This window comes from Megalops cyprinoides, chromosome 17 (genome assembly GCF_013368585.1).
Source record: "Megalops cyprinoides isolate fMegCyp1 chromosome 17, fMegCyp1.pri, whole genome shotgun sequence".
NCBI classification, from domain to species: domain Eukaryota; kingdom Metazoa; phylum Chordata; class Actinopteri; order Elopiformes; family Megalopidae; genus Megalops; species Megalops cyprinoides.
Genome location: NC_050599.1, coordinates 8,512,727 through 8,539,415, shown reverse-complemented (window position 1 = coordinate 8,539,415; position 26,689 = coordinate 8,512,727). Strand labels below are relative to the sequence as shown.

At 41.1% G+C, this 26,689-nt stretch overlaps 1 protein-coding gene across 1 annotated transcript; it reads left to right on the top strand.

The window, feature by feature from the left end:
• The first annotated feature begins 11,222 nt into the window (after positions 1 to 11,222).
• On the top strand, positions 11,223 to 26,498 carry rhag (Rh associated glycoprotein). Its single transcript, XM_036549190.1, has 10 exons — positions 11,223 to 11,541; positions 17,096 to 17,279; positions 18,615 to 18,765; positions 19,523 to 19,670; positions 21,584 to 21,750; positions 22,161 to 22,298; positions 23,768 to 23,889; positions 24,366 to 24,439; positions 24,773 to 24,846; positions 25,136 to 26,498. The coding sequence occupies exons 1-10, from the start codon at positions 11,364 to 11,366 to the stop codon at positions 25,208 to 25,210; spliced, it is 1,311 nt and encodes a 436-aa protein (XP_036405083.1). The 5' UTR covers positions 11,223 to 11,363; the 3' UTR covers positions 25,211 to 26,498.
• Positions 26,499 to 26,689: the final 191 nt, after the last annotated feature.

Below are 26,689 nucleotides of genomic sequence, written 5' to 3'. Positions count from 1 at the left end.
TGATAATAAAGACCCTGAAAACGGGCCCTGCTCGGCTTCTGTATGTGTCAGATCTTTGCCCGGCAGTCCGACAGCTTGACAGCCTGCATTCCCACGACTGTAACAGGAAATACCATGGGGCACCATGGTATGGAATCGGTTTAAAGAAATCTGAGAGCTGTTGTTCCTAACCAGTGAACACTTCTACAATCACTTGCACATGTAAAAACATGGACCTAAATTGTTTAAGCTCGCATGCCATTAAAAGAGAATTTATTACGTACATGAGCAGGACTAATTTTAATCCCTCTGTTTTGTATCATCCTGCCCATCCTTTAATTTATGACTGAAAATAAAAATCTTTGTGATCTCTGAATCTCTAAAATCTCTGTATTTCTACATGCACTCATAAAAGGCCGTATTCTTTTGAAAAGACACTTCTGCTGGAAGAAAGGGGAGGAAAAAATAGCAACCACTCAATAATGCAAAAGTGCAAAAGTGCACAGATTTAAGGAAAAAAACAGTGCTCCAGTAAAGTACACACCAGCCTCAGACATGCACAAGAGAGACAATACGGTTGTGGCTACGCAGTGTTCACACGGGTTTGACTGCATTCAGGTGCTTCTGTCACCAGAATGCCTTGAGCATTGACACCACTGTGAACGGCAACCTGCAGCACAAACAGAGCATGTGTTCAGTGCTGAAGTGCTCCTGCCTCACACAGTGAGTAACAGTAAGCGCAAGCATACATTACGTATGCGCACACATGTGCATGATGACAGCCCGCGCATTACTCTTTCCCAAGGTACGAGGCTTCTCGTGCTGTTTGCGTGACAAGCTAATTCCTTCCCCTTTCTTTTTTTTTTTTCTTCCACCGCACATACTTCAATCCGATGTCTCCCACTTCCTCGCTGCTGCAATCCCTCTCCGCTGTTCAAAGCAGGATGTTTTCGATTTCTTCGGGTTCTCTCTCCCGCTCTGCTCTCTGGGTGCCATGGGAAGCATGTGGGCCGCGGCTCAATTATTTTAGTTTTTATTAAGATGTGCCGATAGGGCCAGGTTGATTACTGCATGGAGCCACACGAGGAAAGGGTGCGGTGCAGGCTTCAATTAAACCTAATTTAAAGAATCCCTCATTAGATAAGACAATCAAAAACGGCTCGGGGGGGAAGCGCCGCCCTTCATATAGTTTGTGGAAAAAAAAAATTTACATTTTCTGTCCGAAGCTGAAAATAAGTAAAACAACGGAATTGTTCGTGCAAAATGATTCCGCTTTTGTAGACCAAATAAGCAAAGGACAGGATAAAAAGAGTATAAAAACCACACACAAAAACAATGTTTTCACAAGAGGAATGCTACTGAAATGATCTGTTGAAAGGATGATGGATGATTGGTATAACATTAAATATACATAATTAATGACTGCTGAATGATGAAAAGACTGTATTATTCAGTTCACATTCCAAAAGCACACAGGGAGATTGCGATCTTATCACAAATTTCATGTTGGCAGTGGACTGAGACATGATTTCGCTTTGTTATCTTTGTAATTGAGGAAACTTGAAAGCAAAGCAAAAGATACTTTATCTACATCTTTTCACAAATAAAAGAAGTCCCACGACACCCAAAAACAAGTTTTACCCTGTCCACTAATACTAAAATCACCTTCCATTTCAGGAGTTCAGTGAGTTTAAAAGCTCTCTCTACTATAAAGTTAAATTAGTAGTAAGACAGTAGTGTATGACTTCATGCAGTCTGACATCTAAAACAGGAAATAGCACAAGCTAATTATGAAATCATCCAAATTTCCTGACTCCATTTTTTTCCTTTCATTCCACTAAAACATGCCAGTCTCTTTACGACAATGGTTACGGTGTCGTGAGTGTCTTCCAAAGCAATTCATATGAGATGTTGTATCTTCTGTTAATGGCTAAAAAATATAAAAGTATATAGAGCATATAAGTAAACCTCCCATCGTCGTAAATCTACATATTAAAAATGAAAAAACACATGATTAACAGATATCCAAAGAGAACCAATAAGTGAAATTTCTGTCATTCTTTTTGTTGAGCAATTCCAAACACATATTTCTGTAAACGCGACCCTTCATCAACAACAGTGGAAATTCAACTTGTATTGAAAATGAATGGTATCTTACCATGATAATGGTAGCAGGCTGTTTGTTTTACTAATGTGCCATGGGACACAATATATCATACCCTCTGTGATATCTTTGTATGCGTGTAGCTGGGGCAGTACCACCTGCTGTGTTCAATCCTCTCTATCATAATTCATGTCTACAGCACACACCCTCCCATACTATAAACACTAAGTCAAATTCTGGAGCCTAGTCTTGAGAAACAACCATAGTGACCCTTTCTGGTGGCATGCCTCTCTTCAAAGCAAACTGCATCTGTTTTTTTATTTTACAAAACAACTGTAGTAAAGCGTGGTCAAATGGCGAGTACGAGTACTAAGTTAGTACTATTGTGTGACCTTCTGAAAATGATAATTATGAATTTGTCCTTGCATACTTTTCACATAGAAATGTAGCATTTTCTGTAATATTATTGTGATAAGATTAAATAAATCTATTTACCTCCAAGTAACCTCTGTTCACTTTCTATTTTTAATTCTTGCTTTACTGACAATGTCCACCGAAACAGTTTTTTTCTTTCAAAATCTATGTTCTTTTCATTATAATGTATATTTTATTGTTGTTGTATAATGTCTGTATACAATGTTGTATATAATGTCTACTTAACCATGGGTAATATTTTTTGAAAGTCTTCAGTCTGCAAATGGCGATGAACTGATACGTAATGCAATGAAATTTTTATAACCAGTGCTGCGTTGGGGCGGGGAGCGTTTTAATGGAAGCACTTAACATCAAAGGATGTTATAGAACTGTTTACGCTCCGTGCCTTTCTTACATGGCCATATACCATCAGGCCGTAGAAAATTAAACAAGATGATTGTTCTTGATTACCAACATCTAACACTGTGATTGGCCTCCTGCTTAGACTTCCCTCTCTGCCTGCTTATCAGGGGTATACAAGTTTTTCCTTAAGCTCAAGATGCAGGAAATAAGGGGTGTGGTGTGGTGATGAGGGTGGGGCCAGCGACAGGATGGTAGGGGGGAATCCTTATGCGCTGAGGCCTGTTAGGGTGTCCTCCGTGTAAAGTCGCCAGAAACTTGCTGCAGTCTGAAACACTGCACCTAAGTCATGCAAACCCGCCCTTAGCCTCTCAGTCATACATTGTGGTTTCAGACAGGCTGGGGCCAGCCCAAAGCCGATTTCGATATTTTAAAACTGTACATTGTTCCTAAAAGTACAGTTTTCCTGTAATGTATGGGATGTATGAAGTACTGACATAAAGGATTGAATGTTCCATACCTTCCCACAGCTGATGACGCCAGAAGGCCGACATGTCAGTCTGGCATTTTGAGTGTGGACTACTTCAACGTGTTGAAAAATACTTTTTTTTTCTGCTGAGAGGTCAGATTAGTGAAAGACACTGAGAATCAAATAGTAGTAGTAGTAGTAGTAGTAGTAGTAAAAATAATAAGAATAATTGATGGTATTTATATAGCACCTTTCAGAGATCTGAAAATACTACAGTGGTGAAAGGGTGACTCAGTTCAACCACTACCGATGCATAGCACCCATCTGGGTGGTAGAAGAACTTCTTGTGAGTTTATCAGCATGCAGGCTGCACACAGTGACAATATTATTGCAGAACTGAAATGACACTAAAATGAAATTGAGATAATCCTCACAAATAGCTTAAACGGAGGGATGAGGCTTGCTGTTTGCTGAATTTCAAAAAAGTGAAATGGTCCCTGTGCTGGTTTGGGTTCTTGACTAGGGGTAGAAGAGTTGGTCTCTTGGCTTACAGGACATGGTTCAATAAGCTCCAAAATGCAAGTATATGCCCCACACATTTCATAAGACATATCATATATTATTGTTATACGAGTTCTTCTTTTACTTTCACCTTTTACCTTTTACTTCCTCTAGTGATCTACCTTCTAGTTCCAAATGAATTCAGATATAATTAATAATTATGGAAGACAATCTTTAACACTGAACCTCTGCTGATGCTTCTACAGTATAATGTATATGTACCAGCCATAAACTCCATATCTCCTGAACAACAGAACCACAGGTGAGTCCGGTAATAGGGGATGACCTGCCAGTAATTCTGCTAATCTAATTGTTACACAAAACTATGAAAGGAAAATCAGAGTGTGTACAGACATCAGTGATTGATAACTGGGCTTGTAACAAGAAGGTTTGTTTTGAATCTTTGATGGTGTAAAGCGGTTGTACCTTTTAGCAAGGTGCCTAAACTACACTGCTTCCACAAATGGATTACTTGTGAGAAAAAAGTAAAGATAATGGATAAGGACACCTGCTAAGCGATGTGACTTGTTTAGTGAGGTCTTTTTGTGATTAACAGAGGAAGAATGGGAACAGAGGAGGGGAAAACATGTTACATTACTGGCATTTAGCAAACGCTCTTATCCAAAGCAACTTACATCAGTTACAGTTTTTTTTACAATGTTATCCATTTATATAGCTGGATATTTACTGAGGCAATTGTGGGTTAAGTACCTTGCCCAAGGGTACAGCAGCAGTGCCCCAGCAGGAAATTGAGCCGGAAACCTTTCGTTTACGAGTCCTGCTTCTTACCACTATGCTACACTGCCGCCCCATGCCACCCCAATGTTGATTTGGGGTCACCATGGTTTTTGTTTGGCTGCTGCCGCTGCATTGAGCCGTTATGTAGCCACCTGCAGGTCTGCACTGTGAAGCAGCTGCAGGGAGAGACCCACGAGTCGCAGTCACACACGCATGATGGATCGCTCCAGGGGTGCTCTCAGGGAACAGGTTCATCGTATACCCTTACAGCGGAGCTTCAAAGCATCACAGAATACTCAGAGGATTCAGGACGTAACGGTCTCTACGCTATGAATCTCAGGGAACTCTAAGAAAAGAGATACACCTCTCATGGCTAAAAGGGCAAAAACTTGCCTGTTTGATCTTGTCATAAATATTTAAAAAAAAAAAAAAAAAACACTGATGGTTAAAGTTGAGGAGGTTAAGATGAATCATTTCAACCAACATCCAAGATCTTCAATCAGAGAGAACAGAAGAGACGTGCTTTTTAAGAAGAATCTGTACACTTGCTTTTATGAAAACAAAAAGGCAGCTCTCAGGCAGAGTTACATCCATCTATCACAAAAGTTTAACCTTTGCTTCTTGTTCTTACTTTTATTCTGGTCATTTCATTAAATGCAATTCAACTACGATACACATCTTCTTGAGTTTGACGGTCACAGATAATGACAAAAAATGCTAGTGAACATTTATCAGAATCAAAGGCAAAATGCCATATTCAGAAAGTCTGCATGTGTATGACACTACATCTCTACTTTGCCTAAATTGTAAATCCCAGATGCACTGATTATCATTCTAATTGACTGCTTTGTCTGCATATAATTACTGTTTGTCTTATAGTCTTTTCATTATTTCTTAATAGTCTATTGGTAACAATACATTACATTACATTTTCATTTAGCAGACACTCGTATCCAGAGTTACTTACATACAGTAGATTACAATTGTATCCATTTGTACAGCTGGATATATACTGAAGCAACTGTGGGTTAAGTAGCTTGCCCAAGGGTACCACAGCATCACCCTAGCAGGGAATTAAACCAGCAACCTTTTGGTTATGAGCCCTGCTCCTTAATTTACAAAAATAACTGAAATTAACAAAATAACTGCCTGGAAACAACTGAAACTAGTACAACCCTAAACTTGTTTCCCAAGGCTGGGTCAAAGCACACTCTGGTTAGTCAGAACACAGCCACTGTCTCCATTTCTTTTGGTATTGTGGCAAATATATATACATATGTGGTTGATGAAAAGGGGCTCTGACACTCTCTTCCACACAGCCAGTATTGTTAAGCTCAGATGCTAAACCAAAGATGTCCTTTAAATGTAACATTATGTAAACCCATCTCTGTCTTCCAGTGCTTTTCAGGTCCCCACCAGGGGTTCCAGTGTTTGACACTTTAGCTTCCTTTCCTCTCCGTCTAAAAATGGCCGTTCGCCTCAAGTGAAAATGTTCATGCAAAGTTCTTGAGCGAAGCCTGCATCCTGTCAATCACGTTTCTTGTTTGTTTTCACCATCATTGAATGAGGTCCATAAATCACACAGTGAGTTGCTTAATCCCCACACGGGATTGTTCTCTAAAGGAAAGTAAAAGAGAACAATGGTACCCTGAGACCCCTTGGGGAATGGAGGGGAAGCATATTTTGAGTAGCTACTCCCAGAGACACTGCTCAGATTCCTCCCAAATGTGAATAACGACAAGAGGGGTTCTGGGCTTTCTCCGTTCACACGAGAGCCCGTCACTGCTCAAAGGTAAAACGCAAAATCCTCCAGGTACTGAAAGTGATTACTGCATGGCATTTACAATCACAACAATTAATCAACCCCTGTGGTAGTAAAACGTTATATATGTGCTGGAGCAACGTACAGATCACAGTGTGGTGAGCCGAGAAGAATCCCATTAAAAAATTATTAAACTCCAAGGTCGCAAAAGGTCAAAGGCAGATATTTCCCAGCTGAGCATGTGATTCTTTACAATGGGGGGAGTAAATATTGTGAGATGTCAAAGGTTAAAAAGAAGGGGGGGACCCAATCCTTTATGCATGAAGTTATGGCCTTGAGTTGATTGCATGGGAAAGAACATGCATGAGCTATTAAAAACACTATAACTCAGACACTCGCGTGAACGGAACTGCTTTTTAGAGGCGAGAATGGACTGAGCTGGTTCAGGGCCGTGAGAACATTTCTCCGTACTCCCTTACACACACTGTGCAGGGTGGTGCACAACAACAACGTCTCAGCGTAAAACACAATGGCAGCACTACACAAATACTATAGCGTGAGGTGCAGAAAAATCACACAAAAGTCACAAAGGTCTGACTGAATGTTGTATTTCTTATTATTTTATTGAAAATCATGACAATCAAGAGCAACACATACAAACAGTCTGCTGTCCTGCTAGCCAACAACATCGGTAGCATTACACCACACTACGGTGGGGAACATAAACCGCTGACACAGTATGCCCCCAGACAGAATAGGGAGACTGATGGGGGAGACAACCAATTGCAAAGCAGACAGCACAAAATACAGTGGCACAGCACAGATTACCTACCCCATACTTACAATGTTTATGCACGAATCCTGCACACTAATCGAACAACAGCATGGAAGGGAAAAGCCAACCTGTGTGTGCTGCTCTCTGCTAAATCCCTGTTTTTTGTGCTTTAGAGGCCAAACTTCACTGCGATTTCGATTGTACTTCCATTTGATTCGATTCAATACGGTGCAGTTCTGTGCATTGTCACTGCACATACAATCAAGCCCAAAGAGACAGTTCAATGAGCAAAACCATCAAATTCTAGAGGAGTAATATCATCTTTGTAAGTCCACAAAAATATGAACATGGAAGGTATTAGTAAATTTTAAATAAAGGGTTGGATTGAATTGTTAGATACTTTACAGACCTAAACCCTCTGTTGAAATCCAGGGCATAGCTGTTTAATATTTTATCAAATTGTTTATAAACTGTACATTTTCACATAGTTTTTTAGTTTCATCATTTAACATGCTTATCTGCCATGTATTTTGTGTGTGTGTGTGTGTGTGTGTACCTTGTGCTACCTAATGACATGCACAGTTCTATGACATGAGAGTGAATGAATTTAGTCTGATCATTTGTTTGCTGCCATTAAGTCTGGGGTTCATGGTACTGTAGATTGTAAGCAAAAAAGAGATAATGTACCTAATGGCTTTCCTGGAATGCAGAGTTCACAGAAAGGCTAGATCTCAATGAAGATTGGGCGAGATTAAAGTGCTCTTTTTGTTTTTTGCAACTCTAAACTTAATTGAGGCTGAATTATTTCATCCTTATTTCCTTCTTGGCCAGTCTGTGGATTTTATTCACCAGTCTTCAGTGTTACACAAGGATTTCCATCGTAGGAGAACTCATTTGGTGCCTTATTTTCTCTCAGTTTCTACAAACTGAGAAAGTAAGATCATTTCTTATGAAAACACCGCATTTGAATACTTAAGCCACCAAAAAACTTTTCTTTGTAAAAAAAAAGAACAGTGCTAGCTGCATAAATCATCTAAAATTAAATCAGAGAAATACAGAGAATGAGAAAGAAATTTCATTACATATATGCTATTCTGGAATCTCTAGACTGTGTAGAAATTTAACAGGCAATCACTTCAGAAAACTTGGTGTCTAGTATTGCATAACATGAGTTGATTCACACATATTCACCATGTATTGCCATAACAACAGAAAAAATTTCCCACTCCCACTTGGTTATGCAAGCCCTGCAGGAAAATACAACAAATAACTGTAGTAACAACTGTAGCAAACAACTGTGACTCACCCATGATAGCTGACAAACCGCAGTTGTCAGTTGTCATGAGAGCCACTGTATTCTGAACTGATTTTACCTCAAATGGGATGGAGACCTGCAGTAGCAGGAGAGTAAAGCTTCAGAATCATGCTATAAGTGTCTCACTTGCTGGAACAGCCCAGTGTGCTTCACTATGGAAAGCAAAGACTTTGAATTGGTTCACATAAGGACAGTGACTGACAGCCATTATAGCTCCACCCAATATGGAGTGCGTGAAACCTCAGTCACTCCCAACACGAAGGATTACACAACCCACTGCCTCATTTATTTTCGGTCCCTTGCCAATAACAACAGTGGCACAGATTGGTGACCCTTCATCGTAAAAGGTTCAGCTTCCACTGAGTGCCAACCCCTTTGTTTGACCGACATCAAACAAAGAGTGTTCAGTGCTTCGGTGCTTCAGTATTTAACCCTACACAGGACATTCACAATTATCAAGTGTGCATGTTCAAAGGCATAAAAGCCCTAAACCTAAGCCCATGTTAACCTAAACCACCATGTTAACTTGTGGTACAATAATAATTTAATGGAAAGTTTCTCTTTCATCTACTGCAATCTACCACCTCTGATAAATCTCACTACAGTGTGCTGTGTCCTTCATTTGGACTAATGGGTTTAAGCAAGTGTTACGAATGAATGAATTGTTTTTACATTACATTTTAGCCATTTAGTAGACGCTCTTATCCAGAGTGACTTACATAGGTTAGAGTTTTATGTGTTATACATTTATACAGCTAGATATTTACTGAGGCAATTCTGGGTTAAGTACTTTTGCCCAAGGGTACAGCAGCAGTGCCCCCAGTGGGGAAATGAACCAGCAACCTTTTGGTTTACAAGCGCTGTTTCTTGCTACTATCCCACACTGCTGCAATTTTCAAAATTTCAACACAACATTTCTCATTAATTTCAGAGATCGTTGCCCTCACGCCATGGTGCAGAGGCTGAAGTAATGCAAAAACCACTTAAATTTCCTACTTAAAGATCAAGGACAAAGTACACCGCACCATCTGTCTTGTACGTGGGAAAACATGCACATACAGTAGCTGTTCACAAAGCGGCTGTGATGAGATGCAGTGGTGTGGTTTATTCTCGCTTATAGTGCCATGCTAAGAGAATTACAAAAACACCATATTAATTACATTTATTACGACACCATGTTTATTAAAAGCAACAGATGCTGGTCAGGGTCGTCACAGCAGGTTTAGGCCCAGCTTTCCAGTGAATATTTGAACCTGCTAGCCAACTACACGGCCCCTGCAAGTCCCTCACAAATCCCCTGTCATAACAGTCGCCAGGTCTCACGAACAGCCCGTCTGACGGGAAGATAGCAGACAGAGAACAGGCGCACACTCGTGTGATAGCAAAGAAGATCACAGATCCTTGCAAAGCATCAATTTCAAACAAGTCCTCAGTGAAAAAATCTCATGCAGGCAAAGCCAGATAACAGCAAATTAACCCGCAGTTGCCTTGCTCTGTCTGTTAGGGGCATTTGATACGGTCAGAGAGAAGAATGCTGAGAAGTAACCATGACATCCTTTCACAGTTCACACACAGCCAGAGTGACCATCTTGGTTGTGGCTTTATCTACGCCGCTGCAATTAAACACAAATAAAAGAGCTCCCACCAATCACGTTTCACGTTCATTCAAGATCTCTTTGCAAAAACCTTTAGTCTAGTCTCCTTGGTTTGGGAAGGGGCGTCAGCAGGGGTGGTGGGGGGAGTTAACTACCATAGGAATCAATTATAGAAGACAACCATGCGTTGTGTGACCACTTATAATTTCTATGCCCTCAGATGTCCTCTCAAGCCATTTAATTAGAGAGATGTTGTCTGAGTTCAGACTTATCTTCATACATGCATCACAACATATTAAGCCCAACACTCCTCAAATCTACTATAATGAGCCGGAATTTGCAGGGAAGTTACCCTCATCAAGCGCAATGAACACAGCTTACATATTTAACATATTATCCATAACACCATGTGTAAAGTTGGACATTTACTGAAAAAAGTCAGAGTATGTATCTTACTTAAAGCTGCAGCGGCTGTGGCCCACCTGGGAATCGAACCCACAACCATTTGGCTACAAGCCCAGCTCCTCAACTGAGTTGTTTTTGTATGCTTCACCCATTGTGCAATAGGGCATCTCAAAACCACAAAGCAAGAAAGGCATTCCACAAACTCTAACACTGAAAGTGAACCACTCCGCCTTCTTGTTCTCTCATTTTAATGTCCCCCTGAAAATGCCCTGAAATCCAGCAAACATTTAATAAATTTACCAGTGGCCCTTCAGAAAAATAACTGGTTTTAAACAGAGAGAAAACACAAACACAACTTGCATTTAACAGTCAACAAGTAATAGATAAAAGCTTAGTGATGCAGAGGAAAAGAGATCCATCACAGAGTTTACCAGAGAATGATGCAACATGCCAACTAAACAGAAATAAACATCCAAAACAGGCAATTAAAAACCCAAAACAGCCCCTTCAAGTGAGATTTAATTTCATAAAATTATTTTTCAGAGCCTTGTTAGCTCATTATAGTCACTGTGGGCCTGTTCACATGTTGAAAGTAACTCATACCACTTCACTCAGTTATTGATTGGGCTCTCTCTCTCCTCTCTGTTGCAGCAAATGACACTTCTTGTTTGCCTGCATAGAAATATGTCAACAGATGCTTGAGGAAGCCCTGCCCCATGAACAAAGTGCAGGAGCCATCCACCCTAGCCCCTGCAGAGGGGGTGTAACCATTTGGCCGTGGGTATCCTGCACTGCCATTGGCTTCTAAAGAGTCTGCAGTCAATTTAAAGCCCCAAGACCAGACCCCCCTCTTTTATCATTCTACCACAGGACCAGGAGATCCACCATGCCTGCGTACGCCACCAACATGAGGTTCAAGTTTCCCATCCTGGCTCTTACACTGGAAGTTATTATCATCATTCTGTTTGCGGTGTTTGTGATCTACGACGATGGCAAGCCGAGTCATCACGGCGATCATGACACGTCCAATGACACGCATCATGATAACATGGTGCTCTACCCCAGTGAGTACACCAATATTCCTCTGCCGGTCTGCACGTGTGGCAAATGTGTTCTGCACAGCCATGTGGATTTCCAGGCTGGAATTTATTCTAGAGAATGTTGAGTGTCTTACAGTCATAATCTTGTTGGCTCATCATCTCCAATTGCTGTTGCAATTACTGCCACAGCAAAAAAAAAAAAAAAAAAAAAAACCTTGACTGCATTTGAAGAGTGCCAAGTGAGTGAACATCATAATGTAGCTTTACTAAAGAGTGCAGCTGACCTCCTGTTTTGTATTATCCAGAAACCCTGCACCTATCTGCATCGTGCTGATAATTTGCTGGCCGAGTTTTGATCCAACGCACATTCCAGTGTACATTTCTGACATTTCTGCTGGACTTGTGACAGTCCGTTGATGCCACAATTTGTTTAGTTTACACTCAACAGCTGTTTTACATCAAACAGAGCCAGCTTTACAATTTCCTCCATGACAGATGTCAGTCTAATGCAGAACTGCTGACAGCAATTAGGGATCATGTGTTAGCTGGGTCTAACACACTTGCATGCATTCAACATGTATATTCCTACATCATGTCCTGAGGGGATGTCTGAAAGTTCTTACGAGGTTAAGTACTACTCATTGAGAGGTCTGTTCTATCGGCAAAGTGAGAGTGCATGTGTGCGTCTGTGTGTGTGTGTGTGTGTGTGTGTATGTAGAGTATATGTAGAGTATATGTAGTACATAGAAAGACATAATTTGTATTTAATTCAATAGTTTGTAGTTCTTTGTCATTAGGTCAATTTCACTTCCTTGCTTTTTTTAAGATTCTTTTGGTGTAAGTCTTTGTAGCAAGTGCAGCAGGGTGGAATTTGGCACAAAAACATGGGCAGGGCGCATACTGTATGAAGAACCAAGATTAGGACAAAAGTTAAAATTACTGGCTAGCGTGTTTCCTTGGCAGCATTTTTTTTTCAAGCACTACAGACGTTTGGCATAGCCTCAGATATCTCACCATTTAAATTAAAAACAAAACCATTTTGGGCATTACAGTCAAAACGTTTTGTAGATTTTTAGATTTTTCTCATATTGCACTCTATTCTAAAAACAGAAATGCAGATGCAGTAAAATGTATTTAAATTTAAAATGACAATTTTTTTGATAATAAATTCAAATCCCCAAATTCTTTCTGGCTGAAACTGTCAATCAATACATATAATCCATACATATGTAATTAATCGTATATAAACTGGTGAGGCATTCTATTTGGACACACCAACATCTTTGACCTCATATTTTGTGAGATTCAGAGTTATATCAAAATTTACCTATGAGATGCAGCTTTATTTTAAAAAGAATATGGTAAAATGCTTCTGAATCAGTCACACTTTATTTATAATTTGCCCCAAAAAGGCTGAAGTAGCTTGAGTGAGTATATTAACTGTTTGACTCTTAGACTTCTCTGAGTAAAGGGGCAATTCAGACTTGACGGTTTGCAGTTTGTCCTTTTTTTACTCAGTGAATAACGATCCATGCAGACAGAAGGTATGTAGACTATGGGAAAGTTGCAGGGGCCAGCTGCAGTGTGTAAGGTCATCTATATCGAACTTTGTAGATGTCTGCAATTATGTGTTCAAAGAAAAGAAAATAAGTGGAAAAATGCAATTGTGAAAATAAAAAAAAGATTCAAACCATATAATCAAGGGGCAGATTGCAGGCAAACTTGTGATTGAGAGCAACTGAACTGAGAACAGCACGTTTTAAAATACTTCCAGGTTCCCTTGGAAAATGGAGTCAATAAGATGTTATCTCTCTCAGACTTTTAACACAACTATGGCTAATGTCCAGAGCTCCGTAAATGCCCAATAATTACCAAGCAACAAATTACTTTATCCAACTCATCCAGTGGTATGTAAATCCATTCAGATGCAAAACTCACTTGTGTTGTACTGCCTCACTTGCAAGTTGCTTTGGATAAAAGCGTTTGCCAAATGAATAAATGTAAATGTAACACTGTCAGGACTAAAGTCACACAGTAAAGTGTTGTTTTAATTACAACTGATTTATGCATTCACAATTTACTCGGTGTGTTACAAACGGCAGTTTGTCAGCTAGCCCAGCTCTGACAGCCTGCCTCACTAAGCACATGACTTCTCCAGAGCATGCAGGAAGCTTAGCGTGAGCAACTGCTGGAGTTTCTGAGGTGTAGCATTACCTTATTCATTGAGAAATCCATCGTAATAACCACAAAGGCTTACATTTGTTGGTCCGTTGATAAGAAGAAATACATCGCATGCATGCCAGCACAGACAGGACATATATTACATATATTAAAGTTTGTGCTTTCTAAACATATTGCACTATATGTCTTTCTTGGTAGGAGGCAATATCTTTAACAATGGCTGCATTCCAAACCACGTCCTGGTGCCTTATCTCCCTCACCAAGTGATCATTTTACAGGAGCATACAGAAACACACTTCGGCTGCAGCCGTGTGGTCTATAACAAATGTATTAGATACTATGTTTTGTAAAAAGCCCTCATGCCTATTTCAAGAAAACCATCACATGCATTGTACGCAACTTTGATTAAAGACTTTCCAGAAGGTGCTTGAAACAGTGTTATACATCCATAAGTTTGGTGATTTCTGCAATTATTGACAAATTTTATCGGAGAGATACATGTGGAAAAAACCTCAACATATCACATTATTAAGGAGAAAGTGCACTGCAGTTATCTGACTTTTTTCAAATATATGTCCAAATGTAACAAAAAAACAGATATTTGTGTATAAGTAGAACGTATGCATTGCATGAAGAACACTTCTGCAGAAGTAGACTGAAAATGCAAAGTGTCTGTGGCAAAACCAAATTTGTTCTTTTTTTCATGTTCTTATTTCCAGACTATTTCAGACTATTAAATTAAATTAAAAAAAAAACAGCAGTTCCTAAAAGAGCAAAATGTTTGATGCTTCTTAAAAGAGGCCCGTGTGGGCACATGAAAATATACCATATCTCTCCCCAGACACCATGGGCCCCCTTTATTACGCCAGTTATCTGCACTGTTCAGTCTGAGACAGCCTAGAGAGAGGTCTGAAATGTGGACCCTTTACAAAACATTAAGCGCGATGGGACATATGACAAATAATTATAGTGGAGTGAAGATTCTTGAACCCCTATAATGGGTGGAGCTATGTTAACAACGACCCAATGATCTCAACCAACCATAGAAAAGTTGTTTCATTGGTTCATAAAAGTCAGTGCATGGTAGCTTCACTCATTATGGGGTTCATGAACACCCAACTCTCTCATCATTGTACATTTGATCCATCAGATTCAGCAGCTGATCACAGTAAAGCCGTAACAGGGCGACGTGAAATGAGGATGTTTTCACGGCTGATTCTGAACCATGATTGTTCCCCTCCACACCCTTCCCACATCCTCTGTACAGGATCATATCACCCAATCATAAATGAAGGTGTACTCTTGCTCCACCCCCATCCCCCATTCCTCTGGCCATAACACTTATGGGCAACACGCAAATAGGATGCCGATAAGGAAATGCTAATTGTTGTTTCTGAAAGGATTTACTCCGATGTCTTTGCCAGATGGCAGTCTTACGCAAAGACTGAGCAGTATAATAAGTCTAACTTCCTCCAAAGACACGAATTTGCAGCCGGTGTGTGCTGGGAGGGTGGGCCGTAGGAGGAGGGTTGGGGTCGTGTTATTCGCTGGCAGGACGGGATCCAGGACTGTTTCCCTGCAAACTGTGCTCCACCCTGGAGTGCCTGTGCCCTGTGGACTGTGCGTGCCCTTTGGGAGTTTTCCCCATAATCACCCAGTGGACTTCATTTCAATGGTGGGCACTACTCCATAGAATGACAAGGACACACCTTTCAGCAGACGAAAGGATTTCTGATCAGGCAGAGAGTCGCTGCACACTACATGCCTTTTAGTTTGGAGTCAATTCAACAACAGTTCTCCAAGGATTGGATATGAATTTATGCATGCATACCATATTGCGGTGGTTTCCCAGGTGGGTGTCAGGGTTTGGGCCTAGATGTTGCACAACACAAGTGAATTTGCGAAGGCATGTTTGAAAGTAGTTTTAAAGCCTGCTGGTGTAATACTGTATCTTAGGCTGTGTGATAGACTGTAGGCTTGCATTTTACAAAACATTCATTTAAAATGAATATGCATCATGCCGTTCCAAGAGTTTATTATTTACTGTTTGAATTCTTTCAATAAATTATTGAATATATCAAGAGTATTCCTTCTAGATTCTTTCTGATTTGTAGCTGCCCATGGAGCTAGTAATGTCATCTCTAAGGTAGGTGGATGTCATGTTATGCTATTGACATTTAACTAGTATGACCAGGATTCATGGCAACATTGGAATTATGACTTGACATACTCCAGACAAACACAGTCCACTACATTTAGCAATAAAAATCTATAACTATAAAATAGAATAACTAGATAAGTTTTTTTTTCAGAACTATTCTGAGATTAATTATACTGATTCATTTAAATCACATGCAGTGAGAGCAAGAGTAAAAGGTCAGGCTGAGCTACAGAATGGGTTTCACAGTGTTCTTTTCAGAGTCTAATTTAATTTCGCTCTCACTAAGCTGGCAAAATGGGTCCTACAATATAAATGTTCAAAGCAGAAGACTAATGCATTAACATTCTCAACAGAAGGGATTTTCTGACACCACCCTGCTGCACAGTGCTTCTTTTGTAATCACCTTTTTTATGCTTTCTCCCCCTCGTGCAACCCCGTGTTGGAATCGGCGGTTGTTCGTTAGGGACACCTCAGTGCCTGCAACAGCTTCTCCACTTATGCAGTAGCACTGAAGCAGGATGAATGCGATCCTGTCATGCACTTGCATGCAACCAATGGCAGCCAAGGTCACACAGTGCATCCCAGTAAAGAGGCCGCTCGCTTGAGGATAGGTGCTGCTCCACTGATGTTGTCAGAAAAACATGCAGGCAGGCAATCGTAGTGGGATCAAAGTCAAATCACAGGCTAATTGCAAACAAACTGCAAGGTGCCTGAGAGCAGGGAGACAAGGACAGACAGGCTAATCTGGTCACCCCAGCCAGTCTGCTTCTCTTCAATGCTGCCGGTTTGGAACATTTGGCTCAGTCTGCACTTGAGACGAGCACCTTGCCAGTTAAGCCACTGAGGAATCTCTGTAATCATTCAGACTTGCTTGGCAATTAATGTATCGTCTGACATCTGCTGATACGAGAGGAAATGCAATTTACTGCAAGTTAGCATTATTGCACATTGTGTTCTCTGACTGGAATGATTGCAAATCAGCCAGAGTTTACCCTGACAGAGCGTAGCACAGCACAAGGCAGCATGCCGTAGCAGTGCACAGGATAGGAATGGAATGGCGTAATACAGTACAATATGCCTTTGACTCCAAAACAAATACTCATACACACAAAAGGTAGCGTCTCTTTCTCCCCATTCTCTCTCTCTCTCTCTCTCTCTCTCTCTCTCTCTCTCCCCTCTCCCTCCCTCCCTGTCTGTCTGTCTGTCTCTGACCTCCATGCTGTGTTCTCTCTGCAGTGTTCCAGGATGTCCACGTCATGATCTTCATCGGCTTCGGCTTCCTGATGACCTTCCTGAAGAGATACGGGTTCAGCAGCGTGGGCATTAACCTGCTGCTGGCTGCCTTCGGCCTGCAGTGGGGCCTGCTTATGCAGGGAATATGGCACCTGGACGATGGCAAGATCAAGGTCACCATCCTGAAGTAAGCACATCCGTCCCTGCTTTGCAAAAAAAAAAAAAAAAAAATGGTTTCAATCTGTGAGAGAGCATTTACTAAGATTTTTTACTCATAAAACAGGTGACAATAACAAGAAATCATACTGATACAGGACATTCTATTCTGGGCCCTAAAAAAAGAGTAGTGGTAGGGTCGTTGAGGTATTTTATAAGGGAGGGTGATTCGGCCATCAGTGTGTTTGTAAATAAACACCCCCATTCTGAGAATGCTTGGTAAATGTCTTTATGGCGATTACTAAAAGTAGGTTAGCAATCAAATTAGAAAATATTGAGAGTTATTTGTTTAGAGTTGTACCACAAAGTTTCTAAAAGGTTTAGGGCTGGGATTGCTCAGACTTTGTTCTATCACTGTCTGAAACGAAGACACAAGAGTAAAAAATTGGAAGAGAGTGGTTCAGCTGGCAAGGTGCTTGCCTTGAGACCAAGCTAAACCCTTCAACTCAAGTTGGAAACCAGCTGTGTCATCTGCTGATGGTGACCAGATGTTCACAGCAGGGGATCAAATTGGCTACATTCTGCTGAGGATGGGAGTGGATATTTTGGCCAGGGCCTCATCATTTCACCCCAGCGCTCTACAGCTCATCCCACATCTAGGATTTGCCCAGGTGACATCAACGAAGAAGCACCTACTCAGGTGCACCTACTCAACTGGTGCCCACATAATTGTGGAGTGTTGTGGGACTAGCACTGTTGTTGAAAAATAGGCATTGGTTGTGTGCGACTGTATTGGAAAATTCCTCTGACTTCAGAGCTCCTGCGCACCTGCAGAGGTGGTCATGGAGAGACAAGCCGAATGTGGAATTGGCTATTCCAAAAAGTGTTGCACAAAGAGGAAAAAAAACATAAAAACATCTCTCCGATGTTAAGTTTGGTGATGGTGTATTTCAGAGGAAAAATGTCAATCAAAACCTTCAATCCAGCCAAGTTAAAACAGCTTAGACTCAAACTATTGCATTGAACGTCAACAAATCAGCCTTGCCGAAACTCTTTTTGAAATGTTACTGATTTACTTCACTCCACGTTTCAACCTGATATACATGTAAAACTGCTGATATTTCTCAGGGAATTCCCCCTAGGTGTCCTTTAAAATCAGAGATAAAAGTGGCCTGTTTTGGACATACACACCTTTGCTCTCTTGAGTACGGAACATTCCACTGACAAAGAGTGTAAACTGAGGGACAAATATTAAATTGATTCTGTGATGTATTCAAATGTTCCTGACTGTTTATCGATGTTGATCTAGAAAGGAGTAACTGCCAAATAAAAAAATACATAAATAACCAATTCTTTTCACACACAGGATGATCAATGCAGACTTCAGCACGGCAACCGTTCTCATTTCGTTTGGAGCCGTTCTGGGTAAAACCAGCCCTGTCCAGCTACTCATCATGACAGTCCTGGAAATCGCTACTTTTGCCGCCAACGAGCACCTGGTGGCTACCGCTATAAACGTATGTACATCAAATCATCAAATTTCCTCTTGACAGAAAAAAAAAATCTATGAGGGCTGGCAGTGTGGTGGCAGTGTAACATAGTGGTAAGGAGCAGGGCTTGTAACTGAAACATTGCCAGTTCGATTCCCCACTGGGGCACTGCTGCTGTACCCTTGTGCAAGGTACTTAGCCCTCAACTGCCTCAGTAAATATCCAGCTGTATAAATGGATAACATTAAAAAAAACTGTAACAAATGTAAGTCCAGTGGATAAGAGCATCTGCTAAATGACAATAATGTAATGTGTCATGGTTGAGCAGTTGAACCTATAACCTAGTGTTTGCACATTCAACTTTATTTGGCAGTTACTCCTGTACCCTCTGACAAGGTGCTTAGCCTGGATTGCTTCAAAACATATCTAGCACTATTAATCGATGATATTTAAAAAAAGTGAGATATGCAAGATCCCTGGAAAAGACCAAAGTATGATGTAATATGTAGTCAGGCTAACACTGACACACTTTTTACAGAACATTCCAATACAGTATTTGCCTTCGTGTAACATTTTGTGGACATTAGAGTGTACAGAGACTTTGCAAAAAATAATTTTAACTCAAGAACATCAACACAGTAAAATATGTAATGTTTTAGTGATGGTAGGCTAGGCTACTAGGATGCTAGGCTGATGGACTATCAATCACCTTGATGGCCTTCGCTAGACAAAGGATATTATATGAACATCTACATTGTTATTTTTGCCTTTATTCCAAACATAGGCCAGTGACATTGGCGCTTCGATGACCATCCATGCCTTCGGAGCATACTTCGGGTTGGCTGTGGCTCGCATGCTGTACCGTCCCGCCCTGAGGAACGGCCACGAAAACGATGGTTCTGTCTACCACTCTGACCTGTTCGCTATGATCGGTAAGATTACGCAGGAGCAAAAGCTGACACCATACTGAAGATGAAATGGGGTGGAACGCAAATGCTGTGAAGCCCATATATAGTGCCCTTTTCTGCAAGAAATGTGTAAGGGCATGATATTGGGGGTTTTTTTGTTTGTTTTTTTTTCACTCATTACACAACATTTAGATGATTTTTTTTTTACTTCCCAAAAGGGAAGAACAGGGTGCACTGTATTTGCGCTGGACTGATTGCTTGGTGTGATGTATACTGTGAATGAGGTCCACTCATCAAATATCTAAAACAATTCATTTCCATTCTCTGACACTGCGTAGCTCAAAGTGTGCTGAAGAGAATACTAAATGTCGTCTTTTCATATATACATAATCCACACAAGTTCTTATTTCCTTGATCATTATTATGTAAAACCATATGAAACCGATTACGTCGTGTCGCGTCAGACGCCACATCGCTGTTCGTCGATTATGTCACCTTACAAGACCCATTCGACGTTCGGCTTCGTTCTCGATGTTCACATTCGGGCCCGACACTGGGAATGTGTCGGCTACGACAAAATCGTGTCAAAATCGGGCTGAAATCATGTAGTCTGAACCCGACATAAGTGAAGCAAAGGGTGGTGTGCCAGACGTGGTGTTTTGCACCACCTAGTGGATGAGTGGGTGAGTAGCAGTAATGAGTAGTGCTGTCTTTACAGATAACGGCACAGTAGTGTCTCGTCTGGTGCGGGCTCATAACCACGTTGCCTATTAGTTCACTATCCAAAAAATAGCATAATTGAAAACAATACATGTTCAAATTGTATAGATATCCTTTTACTATTTAAATGTCACCATACATCAACAACAAGATGTTACTTATCTTGAATCAACGCGGGATAACGATGACCAATATAGAACAATAAGACTACGGCGTAAAGCAGTTCCACCGCGAGCAATGATAATCACTCTGCTAGAGAACGTGGGTACCAGGAGGAGAGTAGCGACAGGAGATGGACGGAAGAAAACAAATGCACGTGTAGCGGTATGATCTTCAATTTAAAATACCAGAGGTGGAAAACCCCGGCTTCAGAAAGTAAATATCCTACCATGTATTTATTCTAGCCATTCACTAAACAAGGTGATTTCACTAATTAGCCTCTCTACCTGGCTAAAGAGTTGCGCTAATTAAATTCAGCTGGTGTAGTGCATGGGTGGAACAAATACGTGGCAGGACTTTTACTTTCTGAAACCGGGGATTCCACCTCTGTAAAATACTCAGTTTCAGAGCAAGAGACACGGAAATTTTATTAAATGAATAAATCAGGGGGGAAAACGGAGATGTCAACATTATTTATTTGCTGATTGATTCGTAATTCATACAAATACTGAAATATTGATTTTAAACTTGTAGTGTCCGTATGACGTGCTCGAATCATTCATCATCACTGTATCACGAATCAGTCCTTCCAACCACCAACATACAGACAGGGGCAGACATAAGACATATGCGTGTTGGAAACAGAAACGTTAGGGTGAAGATTCGGACAAATTTAATGCACGTCGTAAAATCATAAACCAGTGACAGTGGGAGAAAGCTGCAGTTTACGGAACAGTAACGGGGGGGGGGGGGGGGGGGGGCTACCGTTTATCATTAGCCTACTATTTTAAACTCTGGGAGTAGGAAATATGAATCCTAATGTACAGCTATATATAAGTTGAGCTATTCCAGATTTTACGAGATGAGCGTGCTAAGAAGGAGCCTCAGGTGGAATTGCACTCAGTTCACTTGTATGCCTTGAATGGCTAAAACCATGACGCACGGCCTGGACACTATCACAGCTGCTACTTACACCGACGCTTCTTAAAAATGACAGCCAACCGTATGCTTCGGAGAATTTTAAGTACTTACATACCACTTTTTCGATTTTTATCCAGGCACCGTTTTCCTCTGGATGTTCTGGCCCAGTTTCAACTCTGCCATTGCTGATTCCGGCGTGCCTCAGTTCACGGCTGTCGTCAACACTTACTTCTCGCTGGCGGCATGTGTGCTCTCAGCCTACGCCATTTCAAGTTTAGTGGAGCACAAAGGAAAGCTCGACATGGTGAGTATTTTTTAATATCCTCATTGTAAGTTTAGTGCGTTAGGGTGTCTGTTGTAAATTTATGTGGTGTAGGGGGTTAATGAGCTAGGCTCATGATCATAAGGCTGGGGCACAAGACGTTTTTTGTTGCTGTTTTTTTTTTTTTTAACCTCAGTCGCTTCAGTGAATATTCTGCTGGTCTTACTGAGCGATTTTGCCATAAAATTGCTGTAGTAAAATATGTGCAATTAGTCAGTGCTGTTTCAAAATGATACAGAGGTCATGACAGAGGTAGTGTACTAGAAAGAAATTGATTGACAGGTATGTTGAGAAACAAAACTGGTATCAGAGTGAACGGACCTTAAACAGGAAATAAAGTATATATTTACTTACAGACATATTCTCCCTGTCACACTGTCCTGTCTGTGTAGGTACACATTCAGAACGCCACCCTAGCTGGAGGTGTTGCCGTGGGAACCTGCGCTGACATGAACATCGGACCCTTCGGCGCCATGCTGATTGGGTTTTTGGCTGGCATCGTCTCCACATTGGGATTCAAGTTCCTGTCGGTGAGTCGGTCATACTTGACTGGTACTTGGGGCTCACAAGTCCCTCAGCCAGTAAAAGCAATTGTTGTTTCAAGCACAAGGCTGAGCTCTACAGCTCATGTTCGATCCCAGTGTCATCAGCCGACAATGACGATATGGGGGGGGGCCCACAGCAGTGGAACAAAATGGCTTGATTCTGTCAGGGATATAGGGGTGTGTAGACCCTATTTCTCTTCAGCAACTCCTGGTAGCCAATGGGGCACCTGTGGTCTGCCTGCATAGCAACAAATGAAGTGTCATCCTCTGACTCATGTCTGCACACTCATGTTTAGCATGTTAACTACTATGTATAAAGAAGGGGAAATGACATCACATGCTTCATAGACAAGCATATGTTTGGAATGCGCTCAACCAGATCGGTAGTGGGGGTTGCAGCAATGGGTTGACTAGTCTATGACACAATTGGGAATTCCAAGTTGGGAGAAAATAAAAATGGCCTGTCACCAGAAGGTTGCAGGTTTGATTAACAGCGTGAGGTTTGGCATTGCTACCGTAATCAAATAAGGTATTCAACCTGAACTGCTTCATTACAAGTCCAGTGTTACATGAGGAATGGATATGTACACAGGTGTACACAGCTACAGCTCAAACACTAAACACAGTCAGTGAAAGGTCGACATCTGGTAGGTCACGAATCAAAGCGCTTCTCCATCATGCTCCAGACACTCCAGGAGTGTCTTGTTAGTACAGAACTCTGCTTGTAGCGTTTAATGGCAGCTTGGCTAGACTGTGTTACATTGATTAAGTCCAGGGGCTGACTGCTGTATTTTTAGCAGGCTTATTCTGGTGGAAACTGCCTGTATGATACCCGTTTAACGGCAGAGTTCTCGCTATGCCACTATGCCACAGGAGCCTGTTCACCAGACTTGACCCTCATTGAGCATTCATGGGATGAGCTGGCTCAATGTGGCATCTAAGGCACAGAGAGCACATGCTTGTCCCGGCCCTGCAATGGGCATGAAACAGAAACCCATAATGCAGTACGTGAAACCTAATGCGAAGCATGCACAGTTTTACAGCTTGTGTTGCTTCCCGGAGTGACCACCCTTGGCCACTAATCTGTGGCTTTCCCAGTAGACCCAGTGTTGATGACAGGCGTCAGTAAATTTTAAGATTACACGTGTCATGTGTGTTCGGTAAAATATCAGTGCATATGCCCCAAAAGAGAATGCAATTCTCGTAACTGTTAAGTGCAAGTGGTTCGTTTGATGTTTAGTGTCAGTGCTCTTCTTTCTCCATTCCATTTCATGTCATGTCTGTCGTAAATTGTACTGTTTTTCTGTTGCACTACATGCAGCCCTCAGTGACACATCCCTTCTTAACAATGCTGTATGCAGAAAATATCCAGGTCAGGTTTAATCAGTCGTTGGTTTGCTATTTAATATTTCTTTTTTCAATTGAAGTCATTTCACCTCCTCTGTGTGTTGCAGCCTATCCTTGCTGCAAACTTGGGCATCCAGGACACGTGCGGTGTCCATAATCTTCATGGCATGCCGGGGATTCTGGGAGGACTGGCTGGCATCGTGGCTGCGGCACTGGGAAAGAAGAAAGGGTAAGATTGAGGAATAGCATAAAAAATACATGAAGCATGAGAGAAAACTCTATTGACAAAGCACCTTATACACAAACATTGTACACCAGGGCTCTGATTAAAATGAAAATGAGAAATATTGAGAAAAATGAGAAACATTTTTGTAATACAATCTGACGATTGTCCTCTTGTGTTATGTTTTGTTGGGTAGACTGAACAGAATATTGGGGAATTCACTTTCAGTTGGAATTTGATTGTATTTGACGGGACATAATCCCAAAGGCTTTGGTTATGTTGACTACCTGAGCACAAGCAACTTTACTGGCATCAATGAGTACATGCATCCATTAAATTTGCATGAATACACTTCTGTTCTTTTGTGCTGGAAGTCACTCTGAGTAGGATTGTCTGCTAAATGCATGTAATGCAATATAAACACAGTGAGCGTTTAATTTGATGAGTGCCCCATTCTCACGTGTGCCCCTCTCGCCCCCTAGTGCTGATGCTGCCATGCAGGCCGCGGCCTTGGCCTCTTCTCTGGGATTTGCTCTTGTGGGAGGAGCCATCACCGGTTTGTGAAGATGATTTACGCCCCATTATAGTTTTTCGTAAATAAATACATATGAATAATATTTTTAAAAAAAAAATTGAAAATGTAAAAACAAAAATAACACCACAGAGTTCTGGAAAAAAAGCATTCCCTCTGCAGGTTGTCTATGAGACACATTTAATTGTTGTCTAGTTTATAGATGACTTGCAATAGTAGTTTCTTAAAAAAAAAAAAAAAATTTTTAAATTGCGGGATTGTCTTCGTGGGTGTATGTTCATAGAAGCATGGATAATGCTTCATCACAAACAGGGATCAGTGTTGTGACATTCTCTGTCTTGTTTGTAACCGTTAAAGGTTTCATTATGAAGCTTCCAGTGTGGGGACAACCACCAGACCAAAACTGCTTTGATGATTCTATTTATTGGGAGGTAAGCTTGGAGCCGGGCTGTCCAAATCTGGGTCACTGGGTAACGATCGCCATGAAGGAGTAGAGCTGTACAATTACAAAAAAAATCATGAAGCAATGCAGCTACAGAGGAAGAGAGAGAATCAAAGAAATGAAGAAAGTCTGCTGCATTCATGCTGTCGGATAGCACTCAACAGCTAACTAAACATAGCATGGCTATGCTCAATCTGAAGATTGCCTCTCCTGGAAAGGGTGTAAAATTTAATAGCCAATCAGGTCAAGTCAGTAACTGTCAGGTGTCTTCTGTCCAGGTACCGGAGGAGGAAGAGGAGAACGAGGAGAGTCTGGCTCATGGTGATCATTCCAAGAACAAAGCTGAGGCCTAAAGTGAGAAGATGCAAAGATGTCTTCTCTCTTGACACGATCCGTTTATCTACCCCCCATATCTGGAAGTGTTTGTTAGTTGGGCTCACCTGTGTATGATGGAAATTGTTTATTTTTTTGTTCTTTTAACAACTTATAGGTCTCATATTGCATTTTACTGGTGTATTGGGTACTCTGAGCACCCAATCAAAATTAAGGGCATAACATTCAGAAACATTTCTCCTGGCATTAAGTTGCGATAAATCCAATCTGAGCCAAACTTGAAGCCCCCATCTCTTTTTGGTGAATTGAGCATATTACTACAAGAACACAGTATCACTGCCTCCCCCTTATGTTTTTGAATAGTCTTTTTTAAGTGCCAGAGATGGTGTGTTTCCTTCGTTGATAATATTTTAGTGCAAATCTATCTCCTGCCAAGAGGCATCTGACATATCGACTCTGTCTAAGCCAATTTATGAATAGTGACAGGCCTCTTTATGACTGGCCTGGACATATAGCTATGTAGACAGCAGAGTTAACGATACAGGTCACTCAGGGACCAAATACACAGAAGCTCTTGCATGAATGAGGTTGATACTTTGAGCTGCACAACCTTACCTCATGTGGAAAAAACAAAAAAAAAAAAACGCTCTTGCAACCTGCCTGGACGATCAAAGCGCATCCTGCATTTCACGCTACAGTCTGCGGCTGGCACAGGACCTGTAAACAGACCAGCTGAGACGGTCTTACGGGTCGCACTGAACCAGAACTGGGCCGTGTGTGTGTGTGTGTGTGTGTATATGTGTGTGTGTGTGTTTGTTCTCTGTTCTTCTTTTGCTTTTCCTCTTACACCGATTCTGATTCTGATTCTGATTCTTATTGTATATATCAATGGATGTAGTCAGTCTCATCACTTCCTCCTTGCATCTCTAACAAGAAGCAGTAAGCATCAGGGATATTGTCAACAAAAAGTTCAAGTGAAGTTTCATTACCTCTATACTTTTCATGCATTTTGTTTAAGTAGTTCTGTCAGCGGTGCCTGAAATATTAACACATCAGAGTGGATGAGCCTTCCAAGTGCAGGGGAAGATTAAATTGGCTAGAGATAGGTAGATTACAGTGTGTATTTGGTTTTGTCATTGTCACCTGCCAATAGAATGTGTGATTCATTAGTGATGCTTAGCGCACCAGCCAAGTGAACAATTTATTAGAAGCTTGACCGAATTCACCATATCAATGAAATATGTTACACTTTCCAAAATGTATCATGTACTAATACTGTCATTTATAAATATGTTTTATATTGTATTAGATGTGCGTGTATGAGTGTGTCTGGGTGTTTTAATATTAGTTTGAGAATGGCTGTAAGAAATATATTCTGAGAAAATGTAAAAACATTTTGGAACAAAAGGTGAAGCAAGTTCCCAAGATCCTAAGATCACATTCATTTTTTACACACTTGAAAAATTAGATGCATATGTATTTCTCCAGGCAAACCATAC

What these genes read in the sequence shown, in the direction of transcription:
- rhag (XM_036549190.1), top strand. Translation starts at nt 11,364, where the DNA reads ATGCCTGCGTACGCCACCAACATGAGGTTCAAGTTTCCCATCCTGGCT. An exon ending in TAACATGGTGCTCTACCCCA is followed by an intron (nt 11,542 to 17,095) that starts GTGAGTACACCA and finishes TTCTCTCTGCAG; the next exon opens with TGTTCCAGGATGTCCACGTC. An exon ending in TGTGGGAGGAGCCATCACCG is followed by an intron (nt 24,440 to 24,772) that starts GTTTGTGAAGAT and finishes TAACCGTTAAAG; the next exon opens with GTTTCATTATGAAGCTTCCA.